Source organism: Festucalex cinctus, chromosome 15 (assembly GCF_051991245.1).
Source record: "Festucalex cinctus isolate MCC-2025b chromosome 15, RoL_Fcin_1.0, whole genome shotgun sequence".
Taxonomy (NCBI): domain Eukaryota; kingdom Metazoa; phylum Chordata; class Actinopteri; order Syngnathiformes; family Syngnathidae; genus Festucalex; species Festucalex cinctus.
Window position 1 is genome coordinate 11,127,268 of NC_135425.1, and position 20,904 is coordinate 11,148,171.

The following is a 20,904-nucleotide window of genomic DNA, read 5'->3' on the forward strand; positions in this document are numbered from 1 at the left end:
ATATCCTAGTTTAAACTTTATTTGCATGTTCTCAGATTTTTCATCATGAAAATGAATAAAATCTAAAAAAAAAAAAAATCAATCAACTCAAGCCAAAACTCACAATAAGAATCTAAATATTTTGGTCATAATTCTCCGTGGTGAATAATGAACCACTTTCAGTGCTCTTACTTCTGTGCCATTGGAGTCAGTATTTGCTTCATATCAATGATGATTTGGTTCAGCTTGTCCGGGTTGGCCTCTGCAACCTTCTCGATGGTGTTGCACACAGATGTCTGCGCACATTGACAACGCGTGCAGCATGAAGACATATTATGCAATTTAACCCAGACAGTTCTAAGACGTGTTGCCATGCTACAGTCCAAACACTTCAACAATCAAGAATTAAAGCACAACGAGTCTATAACCTATAAGTCGGCTCTGGGGGCTGGCTTGTCTCTTGCAATGAGCCCCCAAATGGGGTGTGCACATGACACAATGTTACTTAGTTTAAACATTGCCAGCTAATAAAGTTGTAATTTTGGACTCTAAAACTAAATAATCAAATGTTTGAATTTTGAATCAATTAAATCAAAGTGAAGTTCAGAAAGACCACTCGTAATTAGCTCTCCATCAGGAATTGGGCTGCCCATGCACGCAGTCTTTATTATTTTTTTTTTAAATTATGCTAGCTGTTAGCTACATCAGGTTAATAACATCCTGTTCCTGTCTTTTTCTGGCATTTTTAGTGCATGACTGCCCTCTACTGGTTAAGTGATGAACACCTAATACCGAGTGGCAGGTTATATTTTGGACTATAAGTGCTTTTTAAGAAGTTCAGAACTTTCTCTCCTGTGTTTTGGTGAAGCTCAATGCGCTGTACAGTGTTCCCTTGTTTATCACGGGTTCATCTTTCGCGGCCTCGCTGTTTCGTGTTTTTTTTTTTTTTCAACTGTGTGCTTTTTGGTTTCTTTATTTTTATTTTTTTGGGCCTTTGCGCGGGCGTATCTCTCAAACCCTACGTCCGACCGGGCATCAGCGGATTCGTCCCGACAAGACCTTTTGAACGTGTCGCTCCACGACATTGCATTCCGGAGATAGAAAATATATGCTGTATGATAAGTAAATAAAACAACAACATGCTTTTAATGGGGAAAATGACTGTAAATGGAAAAGAAATGAATGAAAAAGCATTCATAATAAACTAAAAATCATATCAAAATGAAAAAACAAATGAAAAAAAAAGTATTATACGGTAAGTTAAAAAAAGAAAAAAAAAACATACTGTAATGGAAATAATGAATGTAAATGAAAAAAAAAAGAACATATATGATGAATGAAAAAACGCATTTATAATAAAGAAAAATTCTACCAAAACGAAAAAACATTTATAATAAATGTTAAAATATATATAAATGTTTTTTTTGTTGTTTTTTTATTTATTAACACGGATTTCCATTATCGCGGGTAGTTTTTGGAACGTAACACCCGCTAAAAACGAGGGAACACTATTGTCTTTAATAAAAACCCACTAAGTACTAAATCAGTGAGTTTTTTTTTTTTTTTTTTTAAGCAGACAAATAACCTCCGCCATTCGGCCACTAGATGGTGGACTAACAGAAGACAAAGATCCGGGCCCATATTCCAAAAGATTCTGAGAATTCTCTCACAGAGCTCCAAACTTAGCCTACAAATTCCTAGCAAGGAGTCTTAGCTTAGGAGTTATTTCAGAGCCATCTCAGCTAACTTGGAACAAGGCATAGACAGAAACTCTTATCTAAAAGTCAGTGTAGAAAACACGGATGATCCCTGATCTAAATGCAGTGTGTTTGTGTACCTTACAGACGGTGAAGGTGTTTCCGTACAGTTCCTCGGTGAGCATGAGTCTCTGCGCGAGCACAGCTTTGTCGTTGTAGGCGTACTCAATGATGGCGGAAGCGGCAGCGTGGCGAAGCATCTGACGCACGTTACCTTTAAACGTTTGCATCACAGCCGCCACCAGCTCCTTATTCCTGTAGTGTGAATACAATAAGGAACATGATGGTGAGGAGCTTCAGGCGTTCCACAGCAGAACGGCTAGTGGAAGAGTCATATTGTGAATTAAAGTTTCCAAGTAGAAGTACCGTAATGTATACTACTACATGATGCAGCACACAGTGTTGGGAGAATTTCTTGAATTTCTATGATTAAAGGTTGGCCGAGTCTAATTTAGGAGTGCGATAGATAGTTATGAAGATTTTATATGAAAAAATGCTCAGATGTTGAATCACATAAATCCAACTTTTCCCTAAAAAATAAATATTTTGTGTCAGACTTGTGCAATGTTATTAAGTTAAATGGGTTAAAAGGTTCAACTCACCCGTACATCAACAGCTTTTTCACCACGTGCTTGCCATACTGCGACTTACACAAAGTAATGACATCATCTGCAGCAGACAAGGTGACAACATACATAAGCAAAGCCTTTTTTTCCCCAATGAATAACACTAGTTATCAAATCATTCCAAATTAGCAATGTTTCACTTTCAAATGGATGCTACAAAATGGCTCAAAAATAGAATTGTACTCGTTACATTTAAAATACAATTTCCACATAGGAAATAACGTAAATTAATTTGTTCAAGGTTCAAACTATCACTGTCATAAAACCCTTTCACGATGTTTAAAGGGGAAGTCAACCCCAACATTTTCTTATCCATCCATCTCAGATGGCAGCCATTTTGACACTTGCTGTCGAGTGAAGATGACGTCACAGCTGCAAAGGGCAACGTAGATAAACGACCAATCAGGGCTCACCTGTTTTCTGAGTTTGGTCATGTGACATTTGCAAACTGAACTGTGATTGGTAGTCATTTTCAGTCGACAGCAAGTGACCAAATTAACCAGAATGTCGTATTTAGATTAGTATAAAAGTTTACTGGAAAGAACATTTTGGGTTGACTTCTCCTTTAAGGACAATATCATCATTTTCTACTAGTGGCGATGGATGGCTGGATGGATACAACCACTATATTGACACCTCACCTTTAAGTTGGTCAAACACTTCCTGTCTCTGCTCGTGATTGCCCCACTGGATAAAACACTGCAGCACTCGCACAGAGTCGTGAGCATACGCCATCTGGTGGAGGAAGATGGTGACGCTCAGCACATACAGACATGCAACCTGCATAGATTGGTTTTTGAAAAACTTTTGACAAATACCTGTTTGTACTTCCCCCTAATTAGGTCATGAAGATCCTTCATCAACCTCCTCTTCAAATCACCCTCACACTTCTTCCTGTGGACACGCAACCAGGACACGCAAATTCGATTCTTTATATTTAGCAGAGGTCAAAACCGGTTCAAACTATTTCCCGTGGGAATCTACGTACAATCTTAGGTCTCCCCACACTTGTTTGGCCTGATTGATGATTTGATACATGTCCTTTCGATCTGCTTGCTGTCTGCTCTTTTTCAGGTCTTTCTTCTTCTGTAGCCTGTTCTTCTTCAGTTCTTCATCTGTCTGCTGTGCTGACTGCTTCTTCTTTGGCTTAAAGTCACCTTTCTTGAACCTCTTTGCCTGTGGACCTGGTCACACACATAAAATCACTTTAAACGTTCTCTAATCTAAGTGTGGAATTTGACATTTTTACCTCCATCCTCTTTTGCATTGTCTCCTTCCCCTTTGTCGACAGGGAATTTTCTCTTTGCCCCTTTTCCACCTTTACCAAATGTTTGTTTCTTGGTGTTATTGCCATTTTTGTCCACTTTGCCCTTGTTGTAAGGTTTGAAGCACTTTTGACCAATTGACTTACTACCTGTTGCTTTGCCGTGAGATTCTGTAGAGATATGTCAATGACCACATTAGGTATTTCAAACTTTCATAATGAACATTTAGTTGTTAAACGGTGTTTCCATCTTTCCCTTAAACGCTCTCTATAGTATAAGTGTGTGGAATTTGACATTTCTTACCTCCATCCTCTTTTGCATAGTCTCCTCCCGCTTCGTCAAAAGGGAATTTTCTCTTTGTCCCTTTCCCACCTTTAACAAATGTTTGTTGTTTCTTAGTGTTATCACCACTCTTTCCCAATTTGCTCTTTATATCCTTCTTGTTGTAAGGTTTGAAGGGCTTTTTACCAGTTAACTTACTACCAGGTGCTTTCCCAGGAGAATCTGTATAGCGACATGTCAATGACAACATTAGGTTCAAACTTTCAAAATGAGCATTTAGTTGTTTTGAAATAGTGTTTCCATCTTACCCTTGCCTTTCTGTTTCAACTTTCCTCCTTTGGGGATAAAGGCTGTTTTGGGTTTAGCTTCCATTCTAGACAATTGATGGAAATACGATCAGGAAAAAATATATATGTATTTATTCAGTACACACATCTACAGTCCCAGATGTTTAGTCTTAAAACTTGACAGAATTAAGATGATTTTGATAGAGTATGAAAATGGAAAGTTCATTGAATTAGCTAATTAAATATTGAATACAAACAGTTTAATAGGAAAGTTAAGGGAAATCAGTCTCACAAAAGGAAACTATTTTAAAGAACTCGTGGAAGGGAAATAAACTGCAGATGCTAAACTATGTAACTACCGAATTTCTTGGGTAAAGGACATTGTAGGTACTGTCGCCATTTTTATCGTGTGATGGATTTCTGCTACTCTCGACAACCAATCTTTCAAAAAAATTCGCACACTTGAGAGCTACTAATAACACATCAAATAATAACGCCACTAATACCGTTAGTTTAATACGCTTACTCACATTGATTGCAGATTTACAGACACGCCGTCTCAAACTGTCCATGCGTGTTTTACCACCACGATTTACGACACCGAAAGCTCCAATCAAACTCAGCGTTTGCAGCCGTAAAACGTCCACATCTTTACGACAGTGCTGCTGCACAAAACAGAAGTAATAACTTGGGAATTTGATTTAGGTTCACGTTACACAAACGCGGTTATATAAACATTAGTTAAAATTATTTTGGCTGTTATGAAGTCAGCAAGGGAAGAGTACACGATTGTGAAACAACATTTTCAGTTGTGTTTTTGAGTGTCACGCATAAAAGGTAGCGATTAATATTTAGGATACAACAAAAATATTAATTACTTTTAATCATTAAAATTTCACAAGTGGTTTTAAATGACCTGTGTTAAATATATATATATATATATATATATATATATATATATATATATATATATATATATATATTACAAAAACAAAACAAAAAAAAACACTGGGCGAGGACTACAGTAACCAACAGGCTTAGCAGTATTGGGGATGTCCTTCTGTTGCCTGGCTACAGACAACGTAACAGGACAGAAAAGTTTGGACATGAGACGCGCTGAAATTGAGACGATCAAGTAAAAACGTAAGCGCAACTGACGCCATTTTGCATAGATTTAACGTGTCATGTGACCATCATTCATATGACCAACAATGTAAATGCTACTTTTCTCTCTTTTTTCCCCCGCATTTTGTTTCAGGACCACCAGGAGTGAAAATGTCTACAACCCCCTCAATTCAGGATGCCAGTGAAAATGGTGACACACACATTATGCCTGAATGACAGTATTTACCATATATAAACTTATATATAAACATACTGGAACAATATAATTAGAATTATACTGCGTTAAGGCAATTTAACAGACCAGTAACTTCAAATGATTGTTCAAGAAATGTAATTATGAATGAAACAATAATATATAACAAAACCCCAGCACAAATTCTGTTGTTGATTACTGGGCCAAATAATTGTAAATCAATTAAACCAATATCAACACATGAACTTGGTCAACTTAGTCAAAAAACAGTTGTTACATTAGATTTAATGTGATGGTGAGTAATGATTACTGCCTTCTAAAAATGATATGACTGATCAGTGATGATAACTGTCAATATATTTATTTATTTTTGTTGTCACTGGAGCTGGAGTGGCTTGTGATCACAGTGGGATATCTGCTGAGGAGAAACAATTCTCTGCAGACATGTGCTACAAATATGAGCAGCTTTATTCAAGACCGTTCATCACACCTGACTCTGACTTTCCAGAGAACCTCCTGACTCTCTCGTATCCTTCATGTATTTTATTCATTTATTTAATTTTGCAAGAAACCCCTTTCAGTGACATGTCAAAAATTATGCCTATCCACGAAAAGTTGTTTTGAAACTACAGAAAAACTGTTATTAATTGTAATTTTGACACACTTGCACAATTAATTTAAGTGCAATCAATGAAAGAATATTAAAAAAAAGTTACAGGCATCATTGAATGTTGTCTCTACACTCTTCTTATATTTTCCCCATAAAAACAACAAACTCAAACACTGAGATTATATTTTTACTCTTAACCACCCAAGAACCTTCACTCGGGATGCAGCTGTTGCTATAATAAGTTGGGCTTGATTTAGGTGGCTCTAAAGTAGTGCTGTCAAAGTTAAAGCGTTAACTCACTGATTAATCACAAAAAAATATCACATTAATCATGTATAAATGCAGATTAATCGCAGCATTAATTTTAACCGCAGATGCTCATTTCGCTTGACAGTGGATGGCTATGTTGAAGGTAGCACAGGTTGTGTTAAGTGATTAATCACGATTAATCAAAATTCTAAGATGCGATTAATCTGATTTAAGAAAATAATCATTTGAACCTTAATTCTATCTTCTTGAAGTCACTGCTTTGGCTACGACTGTAGGCGCAGAGCAAACCTGCAACTGTTGGAAGACAGAACTCTGATCTTTATTGCTGGTCAGATGCTGATCCTGCTTGATGTTACCACCAAGCAGCAGAAATACATCCGCTCCTGCAGTGGCGGCGGAATTGGTGCAATTGGGGTAAGAATATGCAAAAGAAATTATAAGGAGCCAACAGAAACTCTGTGTGCAACCTGAGCACAAGAGATAGGAGAGCCCAGACTGCTTCCTCTTAGAAAAATGGAATTGAGGTCCTCGTCCTCACTTAGCCACAAAATTCCGATTTGAGGTCAGCAACAACCAATCACCGCCATGCAGTGTTGAAGGTGCACCACTCCCCCAACTGAGTTACTAATTGCTGAATCAGAATCTCTTCAAAATTGTCTGGAAGATGAATTTATTTTTTCTTAGCAACTGCCTTATCTGCAATCCGCAATTCTCTTGGCCCGCAGACCAATGTGTCTGCGTTGTATGTATGTCAATGGCTGTCAAACCCAAACCAAATGTTGTGTACTCTTGCTTGATTTAGTTTATTTTAGCATCCGGATTATGATTCTAGCATTAATTTAGTGGGGCACATGTTAATTTTGAATATTTTGATGGCGCTGAAAACGCATTAAGAGCCATAAAAGGCTCACAATGTTGCGAACCAAATGTTGTGAACTCAAAATTCTTGCTGTATTTAGTTTATTTTAGCATCAGGATTATGATTCTAGCATTAATTTGATGGGGCACATGTTCATTTTGAAGATCTAAATCTAGAACTATCTAAATGTACTTTCATGGACTAAAAAAAAACACATTTAGGGCCATAAAATTTAATGTGTCTTTTCTGGGACATGTCTGGGACATAAATCTGACTGTCATCTGTATAGCAGTGGAAAGAAATACCAAGTTTTGTTGAGATGGAACCCAGGTGCAGCAGATACAGTGAAAACAGCAGAGGCCCCAGAATTGAACCCTGTGGAACACCATATGACAGCATGTGCAGGACTTAGAGAATCCAAGGCTAACAGCCAAATAGAATCTAAACCATTACAGAGTACTACCACCAATGCCCTCAATCTAATCTCCATCCTTGCAATAGGTCCATGTGATTAATATTTAGTTTGTGTATGTAAAGGTACATCCAAGCCAAGAGTACTTTGTCGTGGCAGAAAAAGGGAACAATCCCCTCCTGATAGTATATGAATATCCTTCATTACAAGCATACCGTATCCTGAGAGGTAAATAGAACCAGAATCCATTATTGTTATCATTATTTCCCCTGGGGGTTTGCATCTGATCACGTGTTTCCTGTGCATAGATGGTACAGAGCTTGCATTCAGCTCTGTGAACTTTAACAGTGATGGGAGTCTCCTGGCCACCTTGGGCAGTGCACCAGACTACATGTTGACAGTGTGGAAGTGGAGACACGAGGAGGTAATGCTCAGGTGCAAAGCAATTTCTCAGGAGGTTTACCGAGTGAGCTTCTCCCCATACAACCCTGGACTACTGACATCATCAGGATCTGGACACATCAAGTAAAGGACACACTATTTACTCTTCTTAAATTGCATTTGTTTTGTCGATGGTGTCATTATAGAAATGTTTCAAGTCATGTAAAAAACAAAGATTAGATATTATCATACTGAAACAAAACCCTTTCAATGCCCATTTATGATTCAAATATTGTCTCTGCCTAGGTTCTGGAGAATGGCCAGCACATTTACAGGTCTCAAACTGGAAGGACTTATGGGCCATTTTGGAAAAACTGCAGCTACAGATATTGAAAGCTACATCGAACTTCCCGATGGAAAGGTTTGTCACCTACTTATCTGACAGGTTGGGTTTATTTAAGGAAGGCACTGGTTGACTCAACAACAATGCAGGGCTTTGACCGTTGTCCATCCTCATAGGTGGTGTCTGGCTCAAGCTGGGGTAACCTACTTTTATGGGATGGAAATGCCATTAAAGTGGAGCTCTGCAGCAAGGGAGGACAATGTTGTCATGCAGGGGTTGTCCAGCCCTTTGCCTTAGAGGATGGACAACTGATGACCTTTGGCTCTGATGGAGTGATCCGGGTAAATGATTGCATAATTGAAAGGTGGTCCTGTTGGCTATATGACATTGTAACCTCCCTTTGAGCCTGCAGGGCTGGGACTTTGAGACAATCGACAATGCAGATAGTAGCAGTGAAAGCGGCAAGTTTGAGATGGAGCCCATTAATGAGATGACGGTTGGGCGCAATGTATGTCTCTCTTCAATAGTGAAAAGCTCCCAGCCTGACTCTACTGTTTGGTTTGCTCAGGTTACCAGTCATCTCTCACAAAAATTCACAAAAATTGTACTTCAGCAAATGACACAAACCTAATCTCTTTTATTTTGTAGGATTCCAATGGAGCTATTTGGAAACTGGATCTTTCATTCACATACACTGTGAGGCTTGTCTACACATAATAAAGCATTGTTTACCTTCACTTTTGAATCAAATTGAAATTTTAAAGGATCATGTTGAATGAACAGTATGATGACCAAATTGTGGAACCTGGTGCAAAAATTTGATTGGCTAAGTTGAAGTAGGTTCATGGAGAACATGAGCTGTTGTATGAATGCTAGAAAGAAGAAGAGATAAGTCCATCCCATACCCATTACATTACATAGTTAAGAAACAAATGTTGAATATGATTTGTCTTGGTTGGTTTGTACAGACTAGTCGACATAACTACTAATAATTGACTATGTATGTTCTGCTCTAGTAACTACACTGCAGCAATTTAAGCACACTTGAATGATTAACTGACGTCTCTGTGAGCAGACTCCTGATCCGCAGTGCCTGTTATCTTTCCATGCCGGACCAATCAAGGGTCTTGATGTGTCAAAGAAAAGTCATCTAATGGCCACAACTGCTCTGGACCGTGAGTCCTTATTTTTATATGTACAGTATCTACACATGAACACAATTATTAGGATGTCTCAGTCAAACACTAAAAAGAATGCCCAATGGTTGCTGACAAACGTAATGACTACAATCACTTATTATCATCATTAAATGTGTCCATATGTCAATATATTTTCAAACCACTGTCACAAAACATCTGCTGCTATTTTTCTGGATATTCTATTTTCCAGGTTCCATCAGAGTCTTTGACTTTCTGGCAAAAACAGAACTCATTTGTAGCCGATTCAATCAAGGTGGAACTGCTCTTCACTGGGCCCCACCTTCGGTTAGTATGGAAATGCATTTCTACCACTTCATAGCCATATAACTTGAGTAATGGAATAATCAATATTTGTTTGCAGGTGAATCACAGTGGAGGTTTATTGGTGACAGGATTTGAAGATGGGGTGGTTCGCTTACTGGAGATTTTTGACCCCACAGGGTTGCACAACAACAAAGGAGATGCCCACATTCGACTCAAACAAGCCTTCAAGCCGCATAATGCCCCTGTAACTTCTCTTGCATATAAGCGCAATGGGAAAATATTAGCCACTGGGGTAAGCACCTTTTATAATCCGCTTACAGACTTTCCACACAGTTCATCAGAGCAGTTTTATTTTGTCCGGAGGACTTTTCTTTCGATCAAATGGAAACACAAATTCAATAAGTCACTAAGCTGATGTTTTTTCTACATTTTGTTTCACATTAGTGGACTGTCATGGGTTTGAATGTTATTTACTATATATTGTCCCCAGAGTTCAGATTTCACTGTGTTCTTCTTTACTGTTGGAGAAAAATATGAACCAATCGGTTTTGTCCATGTTCCCGGACCAGTACAGTTACTGGAGTGGTCACCTCATTCCCATGTAAGTCTCTGTTTGAAGGGAAGCATATTTTGACTGTGCAAAATGTATTGCACAACATGAAAAAAAAAGTATCAATTCCAAATTTTGTACAGCGTGAAAACAGGTTACTAATCCTGTGTCAGAATGGTCATGTTGTGGAGGTACCATGTCCTGATCAGAGTACCCTGAAACCAACCAAATCCTACCAACTGCTGGAACTACCCAGGAGATCTTTCTACTTTAAGAGCATCAAATCTCAAATCAAGGTTTTGCTTCACGTCTTTGTTGGGTTTTCAGTAAATGTTAACTATATTGTTTTGCAACAACAGTTCTTCATTTACAAGCTAACCAAATGTATGCTACCAATTCTTCACTACATTTAAATAATCAACAAACCTCGTGACTAGCATGACTCGTATCCATGTGTTGCAGCGAGAAGAGGAAATAGCAAGACGACAAGCGTCACAGGTGAAGCAGCAGAAAAAGCAAGAGGAGCATCAAGTTGTGGAAGAGGAGACGCTGGAAGAGGAGTTACCCCCCATTTTCATCCCTAACCCTCGTAGTCCTCTTCATTGTGGTTTCTACTCACAGCCTGGCCAATTCTGGCTCTCAATGGTACACATACATACAGACACATTAAAAAAAAAAAAAAGATCAATTTGTTGACACACCCACATTTACAGACATTATACGAACAATTCTTTTGCATCCCTGCCTAATTACTTTCGTCTCCAGGGAGGGTATGACTCAGGTTTCTTGTACCACTGCAAGTTCTCTGAGAATCAGGATGAGGATCCAGACCAACGTCAGGATGAGCCATTTGACTTCCTGACTGTCCTGAATGCTGATGATGACGCTATTTGTTCAGTCACCTTCAAGTATGATGATTGAAGAAACTATAACATAGTGATTCGGTCAGGCTTATATTTGGTTGTTTTTGTCACAGCACCAACCGACAGCTGATGCTATGTGGCATGCACTCAGGCTCCATCAGGGTGTACCCTCTTGATCCAGACAACCACACCCTAACTTCTATGCAGGCATACTGGGAATTGAGCATCCACGACAGCAATTATGGACACCTGAGACACATATGCTGCAGCTTTGATGAGCAGTTTGTGTTGACGGCAGGAGATGATGGGAATATCTTCTCCTTCAACATGCTTTCTCATGAGGAGCTGCAAAAAGGCTTGCAGAGGAAAAGGGCCATGGTTCCTTCTCCAAGGGTTAGCCATCTTATCCCACAAAGAAGCTTTCAAATTATACTGTACAAATATAGATCCATTTATGATGATTAACAGAGTAGCTATTTGATATAATACCATAGAAATAATATATTGCAATCTTTCAACTAGGACGGTCTTGAGAATGAAGATTTGGCTCAGGACATCGATGACCCAGAGGCTGACAGGTTGAGTATGACTCAATTGTTAGTGGATATCACCTTGGGTAGTGTCATGGTATAAGATGGCACCTTTTATGCAGTTAGACATGATTAGACCAGTAGTAATTCCTCTTTACTAGAGACTTAGGGCAAGGGCTAGAGTGCCCTCTAACCTTTCAAAGTCACTAACCATTACTCGCCCTTAAAGTTAGCAGGGAATAGACTTCAGGTTGAGCAACAGGATTAGAGGTGAAGAAATTGCGGGTTAGATGTCAATTTAACACTCCAAACACTGAGGCTAAGCCATTTGGCTTTGCTACCATCTAGGGCCATAGGGCAGCCAATTGGCTGGATTAGCTTTCGCTAATATCCTAGCCCAAGTTTTAAGCTTTCCAGAGTGCAAATTTTTTGGTTGTGTTTCAAAAAATAATTTAAAGGCGCAGACTGCCGGATTCACTCAGGAAAACGCACTTTTTAAATACAGGATGTACACACTTTAACTTTCTCCCAGTCTACACAGCTGTGTTTATGTTAATCTTTGGTGGTGATATCATCCTAAACCCCCATCCCCCCCCAGCCTGTATTTTGCCATTTTGTGTTTGTTTTGTAAACAGCGTGACGTTTCTGTGGAAAGTGTTTACAACCCTCCAGCCAATCGCAGAGCGGGGGGTGGCGTGTCACAAACGGAGCTGGGCGAACGTGTCGGCTGCCTGACGTCACTCCCGCGGCAATTTGAAAGCATGCAAGGATTTTTTTTCTTCACTCAATCATTCACACACGTAAGCTTCTATGAGTTAGTGAGTGAAAAAATAAAATAAACAAACACAAAATGGCAAAATACAGGCTGGGGGGGTGGGGGTTTAGGACGAAATCACCACCAAAGATTAACATAAACACAGATGTGTAGACTGGGAGAAAGTTAAAGTGTGTACATCCTGTATTTAAAAAGTGCATTTTCCTGAGAATCCGGCAGACAGACCCTTTAAGTGATTCAGATTTGATCTGCCCACTCAGCATCGAGATGTTCAAAAGGAAGTTGGAGAAAGACCACCTGTGGCGGGAAGCTGAGAAGAAGAAATCTGACAAGCGGAAAAGGCTAGCTGAGATTCAGAATGCTTTCAAAAAACTGCTCAAGGACAACCTTGACCTGCCAGAACACTCCCGGCTCTCACTTACGGTACACACAACAGTAAAATTTGGACTATGAGATGAACAAATCTAAATTGAAGTATGTAGTAAAGCCAAGTAACTTGGTTCCTATCTCTTTGTAATTTATTTGTAAGCAGGAGTTGCAACTCGACAAGTGCTTTGAAGCGCATGCTGTGAGGGAGAAGACCCGAAAATTAAAAGAGGTCCAAGAACAGTTGAGCTGGGAAGAGCAACGCTCTCATGTTGCACTAAAAAAGCTACAGGAGTGGTACTGACTACTAATGACTTTTATCAATGATAATATAAGTTACTTCTCTAGACAAATAGTAATATTTATTTTTCCAGTTGGATGGATTCAACCCAGATGTCAAGACTGTAAATGCCAAAACAAACTAAACAGAGTCCTGCAACCACACTGAATAGCCATGTTGGTCTGTTTTGCTTTCAGGTTCAATGGTTCTTTGGAGTCTAACGTAGTCACTGTGTTTGCCATCCGCACTCACCACAGAGTCTCCACTTACCGTATTCCAGCATTTTCTTCAGTGCAGGCCCAACAGCAGAGCAGTTACAGCGAGGCCAGCAGCAATGAAACTGCTCCAGATGAAGGCAGAAAATCCAAAGATCAAACTACAAAAGACAGTCATGAAACAGATGGTGAGTCAAGTATTTGTTTTACCCGTTGAATACTGTATATTAATACAGTCAGTGTTGTTGATGTGTGCTCACCAGAAGATGATGTGCCACACCTTCTGGTGCCTCGATCTTCAGGAGTAAAACTGGCAGATCGGCAGATAGAGAGGCTCAGAAAGGCCGCAGAAAAAGCTGAACAGGCACGAGCCAAGATAGAAAAGAGAAAGCAGGAATGGGACAAATTGTAAGTTCCACACTAAAAACTTGTGTCCAGTGATTTCTTCAACTATTGCAATTTACTAATGCAACATTAACCATTATATTGGCATCTCAGTTATACAGAGAAGCCCAAGAAGAACTGTGAAGATCCACACGACGTGCAGGCCATTTGTGAAGCCAAAGAAAGTGTTGGGGACTTGAAACTTAAAACAGACAAAAACTTCAGTGTACCAAAACACTTACGAATGAATGCGGCCAAAAAGAAAGCAGAGATGACGGACCTGGAGGGAAATGTAAAGCACTTATACTTATTTAATTCTCTGTATCAACTTGCTCCAGATTTTTTTTTAACTTCAAATGTTAATGATCTAGATCAGGGATGGGCAATCCTGGTCCTCGAGAGCCAGACTCCTGCAGGTTTTAGATTTTTCCCTTCTCCAACACATCTGATTCATATGATCAGCTCATCTGCAAGCTCCACAGAAGCCTGATAACGATCCTGATCATTAGGGGAGAGAAACATCTCAAACCTGCCGGACTCTGGCCCTCAAGGACTGGGATTGTCCACCCATGATCTTGATGAAAACTTATCAGCTACAAGCATGACTTTTACATTAATGGCATCGATCTATCCCATCAGATACGCAAGATACAAACTGAGATGAACCAAGAGATCATGGCCTTGCGAGACTCCAAACTTCTACTTTTATCAAAACTGCGGGCTAAGGCTAGGGATTTCCAGAAGGTCCAGAGTCTTCTGCCATCCCATCTTCAACACCGTGCACCCTCACTACCCACTATACATCCAGGGGAAATCCCGGACAAGATGCAATGCACCCGACCCGTCCTAGAGAAATACCGTTTGCTGAGGAACCAGAGGTGCTGGAGCCACATTTCATATTTGTTATCAATCACAACATCTGTGGTTAAAGATAGTGTTCTTAAGAGCTTAGTTCATGGGAAGACAACGTGTATTTTCTGCACTATTCTTTGATGTTTTCCAAAACATCTACCTACTACAGGTTTCAGTGCACAGAGCTGGAGGATCAGGGGGGAGGCGTTAGTTTGCTACAGCAACTGGAAAATGAAATGGAAAGAATGGAGGAAGTGAGCGATATGTCGGTTTTATCTACTGCCGCTGAAGAACAGGACGAAGAACCCAAAGGGGATGAAGCAGCGCAGCTGAGCAAGGAGAAGGAGAGCAAATTGCTGGACATGCAGGACTCTCTCCTGGAAAAGGTCTGCTATATAGCTTAGTTTTAGATCACACATTATTTCATTCAGTATTCTTCAGATAAAAAAGGAAATGGTAAACTGCAAAGTGCTTTTGTTTTATCACTAGATGGAGAGCATGGTGACTCAGTTTGACAAGGAGCACATGATGTGTCTTCAGAAGGCACTGATGCTGGACTGGAGGCTAAAACTTGGCAACCTCCGTCAGCTGACACTCAATCAGGAACTGCTGCTCCTTAAGGAGGTGGACCAGAGTGAGAAGATTCTGCAAGAGAAGCTTGACACACGCGTGAAGGAGGAGAACAACGTAATGGTGAGAAAATGGTCACCTGCAGTGTGACCGTTTTTAAATTTGTCAACGTACACCATTTATGGACTAGTACATGTTCATTTGTATACAAAGTGGCTTCATTTCTCACATGTGACTTCTAAATCCACTCCAGATATAGTATAGCTGTTGCCTCATTTCTTGTTTAATACTTTTATTAAAGTATAAATTGGAGGAGTGTAAGGAAGCGCTGGAACTGAAGTATAAAGCCATAACCAAGGTGAAGGAGAAAGAGAAGGCTGTAACAAAAGCCTTTCAAGCCTCGCTGGGTGACGACAAGACCTTTGAAGAGTACCTCACAAAAGTTTTCAAAAGGAAAATAAAACGTACCAAGAAGGAGCACTCAGGTGAAGGTGAGGGGAGGTTTCACAGAATAAGTGGGAGTTGTGTTTTATGTTTTCATGTCCCAAATGTATTTTGCAGAAGAAGAGGAGGAGGACTTTGACAATTATGAAAACTGGGATGATGATGATGACGATGATTGGGATGCATTGGATGGAGAAGCTGCTGCAGAAGAATGCCCTCCCGGTCAGTAGTTTTCTTCTTCTTTTCTTCTCAGTGCATAGAGTGATTGTTTTACACATTGTTTTAAATGCATAATGAGTCACCCAGAATGCAACTAAACACACCCACTGGGTGTACTCACTTTTGGTCACAGGCTGTGAGCCAAAGTTGTTTGAGCACATACTGCAGCTTCGTGAACGTCGACTGGACCTGGAAGAACTGCTGACAGAGGAGAAGAAGAGTGTTGACGTTCTTGAGAGGGAGTGTGACTCCCTTGTTAAGAAGGTCAGAGGCTCAATTAAATGTTAAATAGTAAATGATGTGATTTAATTGCAAAATTTGCACCATTTCAGCAGTGTTATAGTGGGAACAAGAACATAAAAAAATCAATTTCTGATCTGGAGATCTGACTTTTATGGAAGCTGTTCTCAGTAAAATTCAATTCAAAAACTTTTTTTTTTTTTTGTCCCCGAGAGGCAATTCAATGGCATACAGAGCAGTATTAAAAGACAGGCATTACACAAACAAACATAAAAACATACAAAGTGCTGAAATAAAAAATATTCCAACAATTGCCAAGTAAAAATTAAGTTCTTTGTGCTTCACGCTAAAGTGTTCTGTCAGTCGGTCGCAGTTTGGGAAGGGAGTGGTCACTGTTCAAGAGATTTACTGCTCTGGAGACAAATGTATCCCTCCTCCGCTATATTGTATAGCATGGGCATCTCAACCTGCGGCCTGATGGGAGCCATTCGAACATTTGGGTGAAGTGAGAGAGAGGGGTCAAGCAGGATTAGGTAAGCAGAGTGTAAGGTTTGTTGGTTGCAAAAGGAAGGCAAAGCTCGAACAGGTCCAATGATTTTTGAGCAGACTTTGGTGATACTGAGTAGGCGTGTCCAATCTCGCAAACTGATGGAATGAAACCAGGAGGTGAATGAGAAAGTTAAAATACTCTGTTAAGGTGTGGAGGATTGAGGACCCAGGTGCAGGGAAGCAGGGCGAGGAAGCAGAGGTGCAGTCAAAAAAAAAAGATTTAATTAAGCAAAAAACAAGGAAGTAAACCAACATAAAAAAAAAACAATTAAGGCAAACCATGGGGGACTTCAGGGTAAAAACGGGCAGCTTGACGGCGGGAGGAAACTTAGGAAAGCATACAATGGATCAACACAGACAAAGGGGAGACAAGAGCCTAAATAAACATACACTAATTGACACTATGAGGCACACCTGGACAGGACATGAGTGGCAGAAGGTGCTGAATGGTTGACACATGAGGAAGGGCAGGTAAACACAGGTGGGCTGGACAAAGCTTGATAAGACTAGGCGGGCACACAAGGACAACGAAAAACACAGAGAAACACAAGGATAAAATCAAACAAAACCCAAACTAAACCTGAACCATGACATAAGCAAAAATGCAAACCCAAACCATGACACAATAAATATCTGTTAAAAAGTCAGGAGAATGTCCTTTTTGACCACAAAAGAACTCACAGATATTGCCTCTGATGACACTTCTTAACTTCTGACATTCATGTAGAACTTGAAAAGAAAAATAGGTAGCAGACAAATGCCAGGCCACTGTAATTTAGTCTGACTGACATTACCTCAACATTACCTGATGTGTTTGTGACCTAAATTAGCCACAGTGCACCATATGCAGGGAGGGTCAGTTGATGGGATAGATCGAGATCACTGTGAATCCGAGGGACTCATATCCCTCCATCCCTAGTGCTATCTGCTTGAATGAAAAAAAAAATAGTAATGTTCACTTGAAAAAGCCTAGTAAAGTTAGTGTTTTTGAGAGTTTTAAGTACATTTTAGCAGTTTATTAAAAAAAAAAAAAAAAAAAAAAAAGCTACTCAAGGGTTGAGGAACAAACCCACAAGCTTTAGGTTGGGAGACACAGCCACTCTATCATCTGAGCCATGCCGCTCCTACATTGTGTTAGTATAGTGATGGTGTCAGGTGGAATCCTTGTACCCCCAAGAGAGTGAGACCATTTTTTTGCCTCATTTTGGACACCCCAGCAATGCAGTATTGTGGCAAACAGCTACTCTACCACCTGAGCCATGCCACACTTGCTATCTCCTAAGCTGAAGGTCATGAGTTCATTCCTCATCGTAAAATTTACCCAGAACTTCTGACTGAAAAAAAATTCATTTTTTTTTCAAGTAAATATTACTTTTCTTTGTTTTGTTTTACAGTGACAATGACACACACATGCAGAATTCAAATTGTGCTTATTTGTTTGAACCACCAGCTCAAATCAGTGAAAATCAGTCGCAAGGCAGCAGAGGATGACTTGGAGCAAGCCAACAGAGAGAAACAGCATAAGATGAACCAACTCGATGTTGTGGTTCCGTTAAAACTGCACCAGGTAAAGAGAACTGAGGGTTTTATTACGTATTTCAAGAAAAGCGACAACTTCCTTCTTTCGATTGATTATTCTGCCAACGCCTTCTTTCCGTTCCCTTTTCTTCAAGATTGAGTTTGATATTGCAGTCCAGGTGCCTTCAGACCTCAGCCCGGCATTGGTACTCAGCAGGACAGAGCTGAAACGTCTGCAGGAGCGAGTGAACCAGCTGGAGATTGAAAAGCACCAGCAGACAGACGTTTACAATCAAGCCAGGCAGCAGCATATAAGGCTCCTTCAAGAACGCAAGGATATGAACACTGAGATCCAGTGTAAGACCCAAGTAGACACATAACCAGAGGGCCTCGAGCCTCCCAGATGCACTAATCAAATTATTTTGTTTCGATTTAGTGCTAGAGAAGCTTTGCAACCAGCTAATGATGAGAAAGTTTGGGAGAGAGGTAGATCTGGAAGTTCTGCAGACGCTGTCCGGTAACAGGACAGTTGAGGAGTTGAAGCAGGAAAAACTCCTTCAAGAAGTTGCATATGCCAAAGACATCAAACAGTGGGATGTATGTGGACCTTTGCGTGTGTTAGCTTGGGCATGTCCAGAAAGATTTGACATTCACCTCTCATCTGTTTGTTTTGTTTGCTTTTCACAGGTCAAAGTAGAAAAAGCTCGTCAGGCTCTGATGGAGATGACAAGGAGCAACACAAAACGACTTCTCTGCTTGAATAGTCTCTTCGAGCAGAAGAAGGAGCTGGAGCAGAAACTCGATGCAAGGCAGAAGAAAATTGTAAGTTCACACATTGAATGCTATGATTATTGATTGACATTCACAAGTAAAGCTTTGGGTATACAGTTCAGTAGTTTCAGTTGAGATATTCCTTGATTTTGACTTTGGACACAAAACATTTGGGTTTCACATCAAAATCTGAGACAATTAAGTGACCAACAGGTCAGTTTTCATTTCTATATACAGTAATTACATCTGGCTGTAGTACACAACTTATAACAGCATTATTTGAAATGCCATATTTTCGAGGTATTGCAACAGAGAGGCTTAAAATACACATTTGAACGAGATTTAAAGGAGACTTATTATGCATTTTTACCACAATCAAAAAGCTTCCAGCTCGGCATCCTAACAAGTTTCTGACAGGCTTTCATAAAAATGCCACTTTACACTGTCAACGCATTTTCTCTTGCTGAAATTAGTCTCTTTAAGGTGGTGGTCCTATGACGTGTTATTTTTCAGTCAGATGTCATCTCAGTAGCTTGTACCATTTTGACAGCGAAAACTGTTATCTGACCTTTCCACAGAAAATGCTTAATGTGTTGCCATGTGTATTTGACATAATGTGAGTGGTTATGATAAAGTACATGTGTGTTCTAAGGGCAAACATCTTCAAGACTGCAGCAGGCGAGCCGACAGACATGAAATATTGAGTCTTCAAGAGCTAGTGAGAAAGCAGTCGCAGCAGGTGGAGAATCTCAGTAGAGAAATCAGCCTTCTGTCCCATAAAGAAGCCTATGACCTACCAACCAGCCAGACTAAGCTGCCTCCACTTTCTCATTTAACCAATCCAACAGTTCAGAAACACATAAGGAAACCATGGAAACCAAATGTTCATCTTAGAGACAGGAACGCATACAACTGATTTAGAGTCACAAAAGGCCATCAAGTACTGTACCTACACAAATGTTCTCAGAATTATTATTTGCTGACTGTTCAATGATACTTTGACCATCACGGCTCACTTGTTTTCCTGCTTTGGTCATGTGACGTTCGAAAGCTGAGCCCTCAGGCACTGTAATATCATTTTCAGTCAACAGCAAGTGGCAGGACAATCCAAAATGTGCCATACGGGATGGATAAAAACAAGTGGATTTTTCTGGTTAACTCATGTTCCATAAAAAATATATTAATCAACATAGGCTAACAGTCTAGTGGGGTCACAAAAAAAAAAAAAACATATTATTGGAAAGAAATAACATTTTTGGCATCCACCTACTTGTCAGTCTGTATTTGTGTTTTGTTCTTTTATTTAGGTAAAGGAGTTGAATGTGAACAAGTCTCCTCTGTACATTTGTAATCTGTATGATCATATTCTCCTTGGACTAAATCAGCATTTTTAAATAACACATTGTTGTAAATGTTCTAGCTGGATAAATAAAGGTTAAATGAAATGAATCTGTATGTTTATTTTTACTTGTTGTCTCTACATAGGCTAATTATTTACTTATCTTTCAGTAGCGTTTTGCCACCTCCGTCTAGACTCAAAACATTTTAAAACCGACGGTCCTAAATTGTAGAAGTGTACCTAAGGGGTCGTTGTGATCTTTTGTTTTCATTTGTCAAACAAACGCCCCAGTCCCATCCGCGCTGCTCATCTGGACTGGAAATGAACTACAAGCAAGCAACAACCTCCTCTGGACGAAGAACATAAGAAAGTGACGCTAGCTTACTGGTAATTTCTCGTACTCTTTTACTAAGTGAAACAGAAGCTTAAGCAAAGCGTGACTCACCCTTTTGTTTGAGCTCAAAATGTGTTTAGTTTCTTTCACTGAATTTGGCTGTTGATCAGTCCCGTTTCCAGTATCCGTCTAATGCTTGATTATGATGCTATCGCTAACTGTGACGTCATAGACGTAAGAACCTGCATAAGCG

The 20,904-nt window shown here is 39.8% G+C and overlaps 2 protein-coding genes across 16 annotated transcripts in view; one reads left to right on the forward strand and one right to left on the reverse strand.

Moving 5' to 3' along the window:
* LOC144001932 (cilia- and flagella-associated protein 44-like) overlaps window positions 1-20,427 on the forward strand; it is a 21,340-nt gene extending 913 nt beyond the window's left edge. Inside the window, exons 1-35 of one of the 4 annotated variants that reach the window (XM_077496591.1) lie at window positions 5,272-5,339; window positions 5,455-5,511; window positions 5,900-6,041; window positions 6,646-6,808; window positions 7,791-7,893; window positions 7,974-8,190; window positions 8,353-8,467; window positions 8,566-8,730; window positions 8,802-8,957; window positions 9,038-9,085; window positions 9,465-9,564; window positions 9,779-9,873; window positions 9,950-10,144; window positions 10,343-10,453; window positions 10,546-10,698; window positions 10,865-11,047; window positions 11,168-11,310; window positions 11,379-11,658; window positions 11,788-11,843; window positions 12,831-12,993; window positions 13,103-13,233; window positions 13,414-13,619; window positions 13,695-13,839; window positions 13,930-14,107; window positions 14,455-14,693; window positions 14,837-15,053; window positions 15,157-15,360; window positions 15,539-15,728; window positions 15,799-15,903; window positions 16,034-16,164; window positions 18,140-18,256; window positions 18,363-18,564; window positions 18,644-18,804; window positions 18,895-19,029; window positions 19,631-20,427. In XM_077496591.1, coding sequence (XP_077352717.1) covers window positions 5,472-5,511; window positions 5,900-6,041; window positions 6,646-6,808; window positions 7,791-7,893; window positions 7,974-8,190; window positions 8,353-8,467; window positions 8,566-8,730; window positions 8,802-8,957; window positions 9,038-9,085; window positions 9,465-9,564; window positions 9,779-9,873; window positions 9,950-10,144; window positions 10,343-10,453; window positions 10,546-10,698; window positions 10,865-11,047; window positions 11,168-11,310; window positions 11,379-11,658; window positions 11,788-11,843; window positions 12,831-12,993; window positions 13,103-13,233; window positions 13,414-13,619; window positions 13,695-13,839; window positions 13,930-14,107; window positions 14,455-14,693; window positions 14,837-15,053; window positions 15,157-15,360; window positions 15,539-15,728; window positions 15,799-15,903; window positions 16,034-16,164; window positions 18,140-18,256; window positions 18,363-18,564; window positions 18,644-18,804; window positions 18,895-19,029; window positions 19,631-19,894 — 5,253 coding nt within the window. In that variant the 5' untranslated portion in view covers window positions 5,272-5,339; window positions 5,455-5,471 and the 3' untranslated portion in view covers window positions 19,895-20,427. Of the gene's footprint in view, window positions 1-5,271; window positions 6,042-6,645; window positions 6,809-7,790; window positions 7,894-7,973; window positions 8,191-8,352; window positions 8,468-8,565; window positions 8,731-8,801; window positions 8,958-9,037; window positions 9,086-9,464; window positions 9,565-9,778; window positions 9,874-9,949; window positions 10,145-10,342; window positions 10,454-10,545; window positions 10,699-10,864; window positions 11,048-11,167; window positions 11,311-11,378; window positions 11,659-11,787; window positions 11,844-12,830; window positions 12,994-13,102; window positions 13,234-13,413; window positions 13,620-13,694; window positions 13,840-13,929; window positions 14,108-14,454; window positions 14,694-14,836; window positions 15,054-15,156; window positions 15,361-15,538; window positions 15,729-15,798; window positions 15,904-16,033; window positions 16,165-18,139; window positions 18,257-18,362; window positions 18,565-18,643; window positions 18,805-18,894; window positions 19,030-19,630 lie in introns of those variants that run through there. The other 3 variants (XM_077496593.1, XM_077496594.1, XM_077496595.1) reach the window with 3 other exon arrangements.
* pum3 (pumilio RNA-binding family member 3) overlaps window positions 1-20,876 on the reverse strand; it is a 24,650-nt gene extending 3,774 nt beyond the window's left edge. Inside the window, exons 1-14 of one of the 12 annotated variants that reach the window (XM_077496609.1) lie at window positions 20,763-20,876; window positions 13,692-13,787; window positions 13,487-13,592; window positions 4,218-4,282; window positions 4,096-4,131; window positions 3,931-3,999; window positions 3,777-3,797; window positions 3,612-3,680; window positions 3,351-3,546; window positions 3,181-3,256; window positions 3,004-3,097; window positions 2,339-2,405; window positions 1,817-1,991; window positions 172-275 (exon numbers count right to left, since the gene is read on the reverse strand). In XM_077496609.1, the coding sequence (XP_077352735.1) occupies window positions 172-275; window positions 1,817-1,991; window positions 2,339-2,405; window positions 3,004-3,097; window positions 3,181-3,256; window positions 3,351-3,546; window positions 3,612-3,680; window positions 3,777-3,797; window positions 3,931-3,999; window positions 4,096-4,131; window positions 4,218-4,281 (971 nt within the window). In that variant the 5' untranslated portion in view covers window position 4,282; window positions 13,487-13,592; window positions 13,692-13,787; window positions 20,763-20,876. Of the gene's footprint in view, window positions 1-171; window positions 276-1,816; window positions 1,992-2,338; window positions 2,406-3,003; window positions 3,098-3,180; window positions 3,257-3,350; window positions 3,547-3,611; window positions 3,798-3,930; window positions 4,132-4,217; window positions 4,283-4,726; window positions 5,117-13,486; window positions 13,593-13,691; window positions 13,788-16,021; window positions 16,102-17,494; window positions 17,615-20,557; window positions 20,578-20,762 lie in introns of those variants that run through there. The other 11 variants (XM_077496600.1, XM_077496599.1, XM_077496604.1 and 8 more) reach the window with 11 other exon arrangements.
* Window positions 20,877-20,904: the final 28 nt, after the last annotated feature.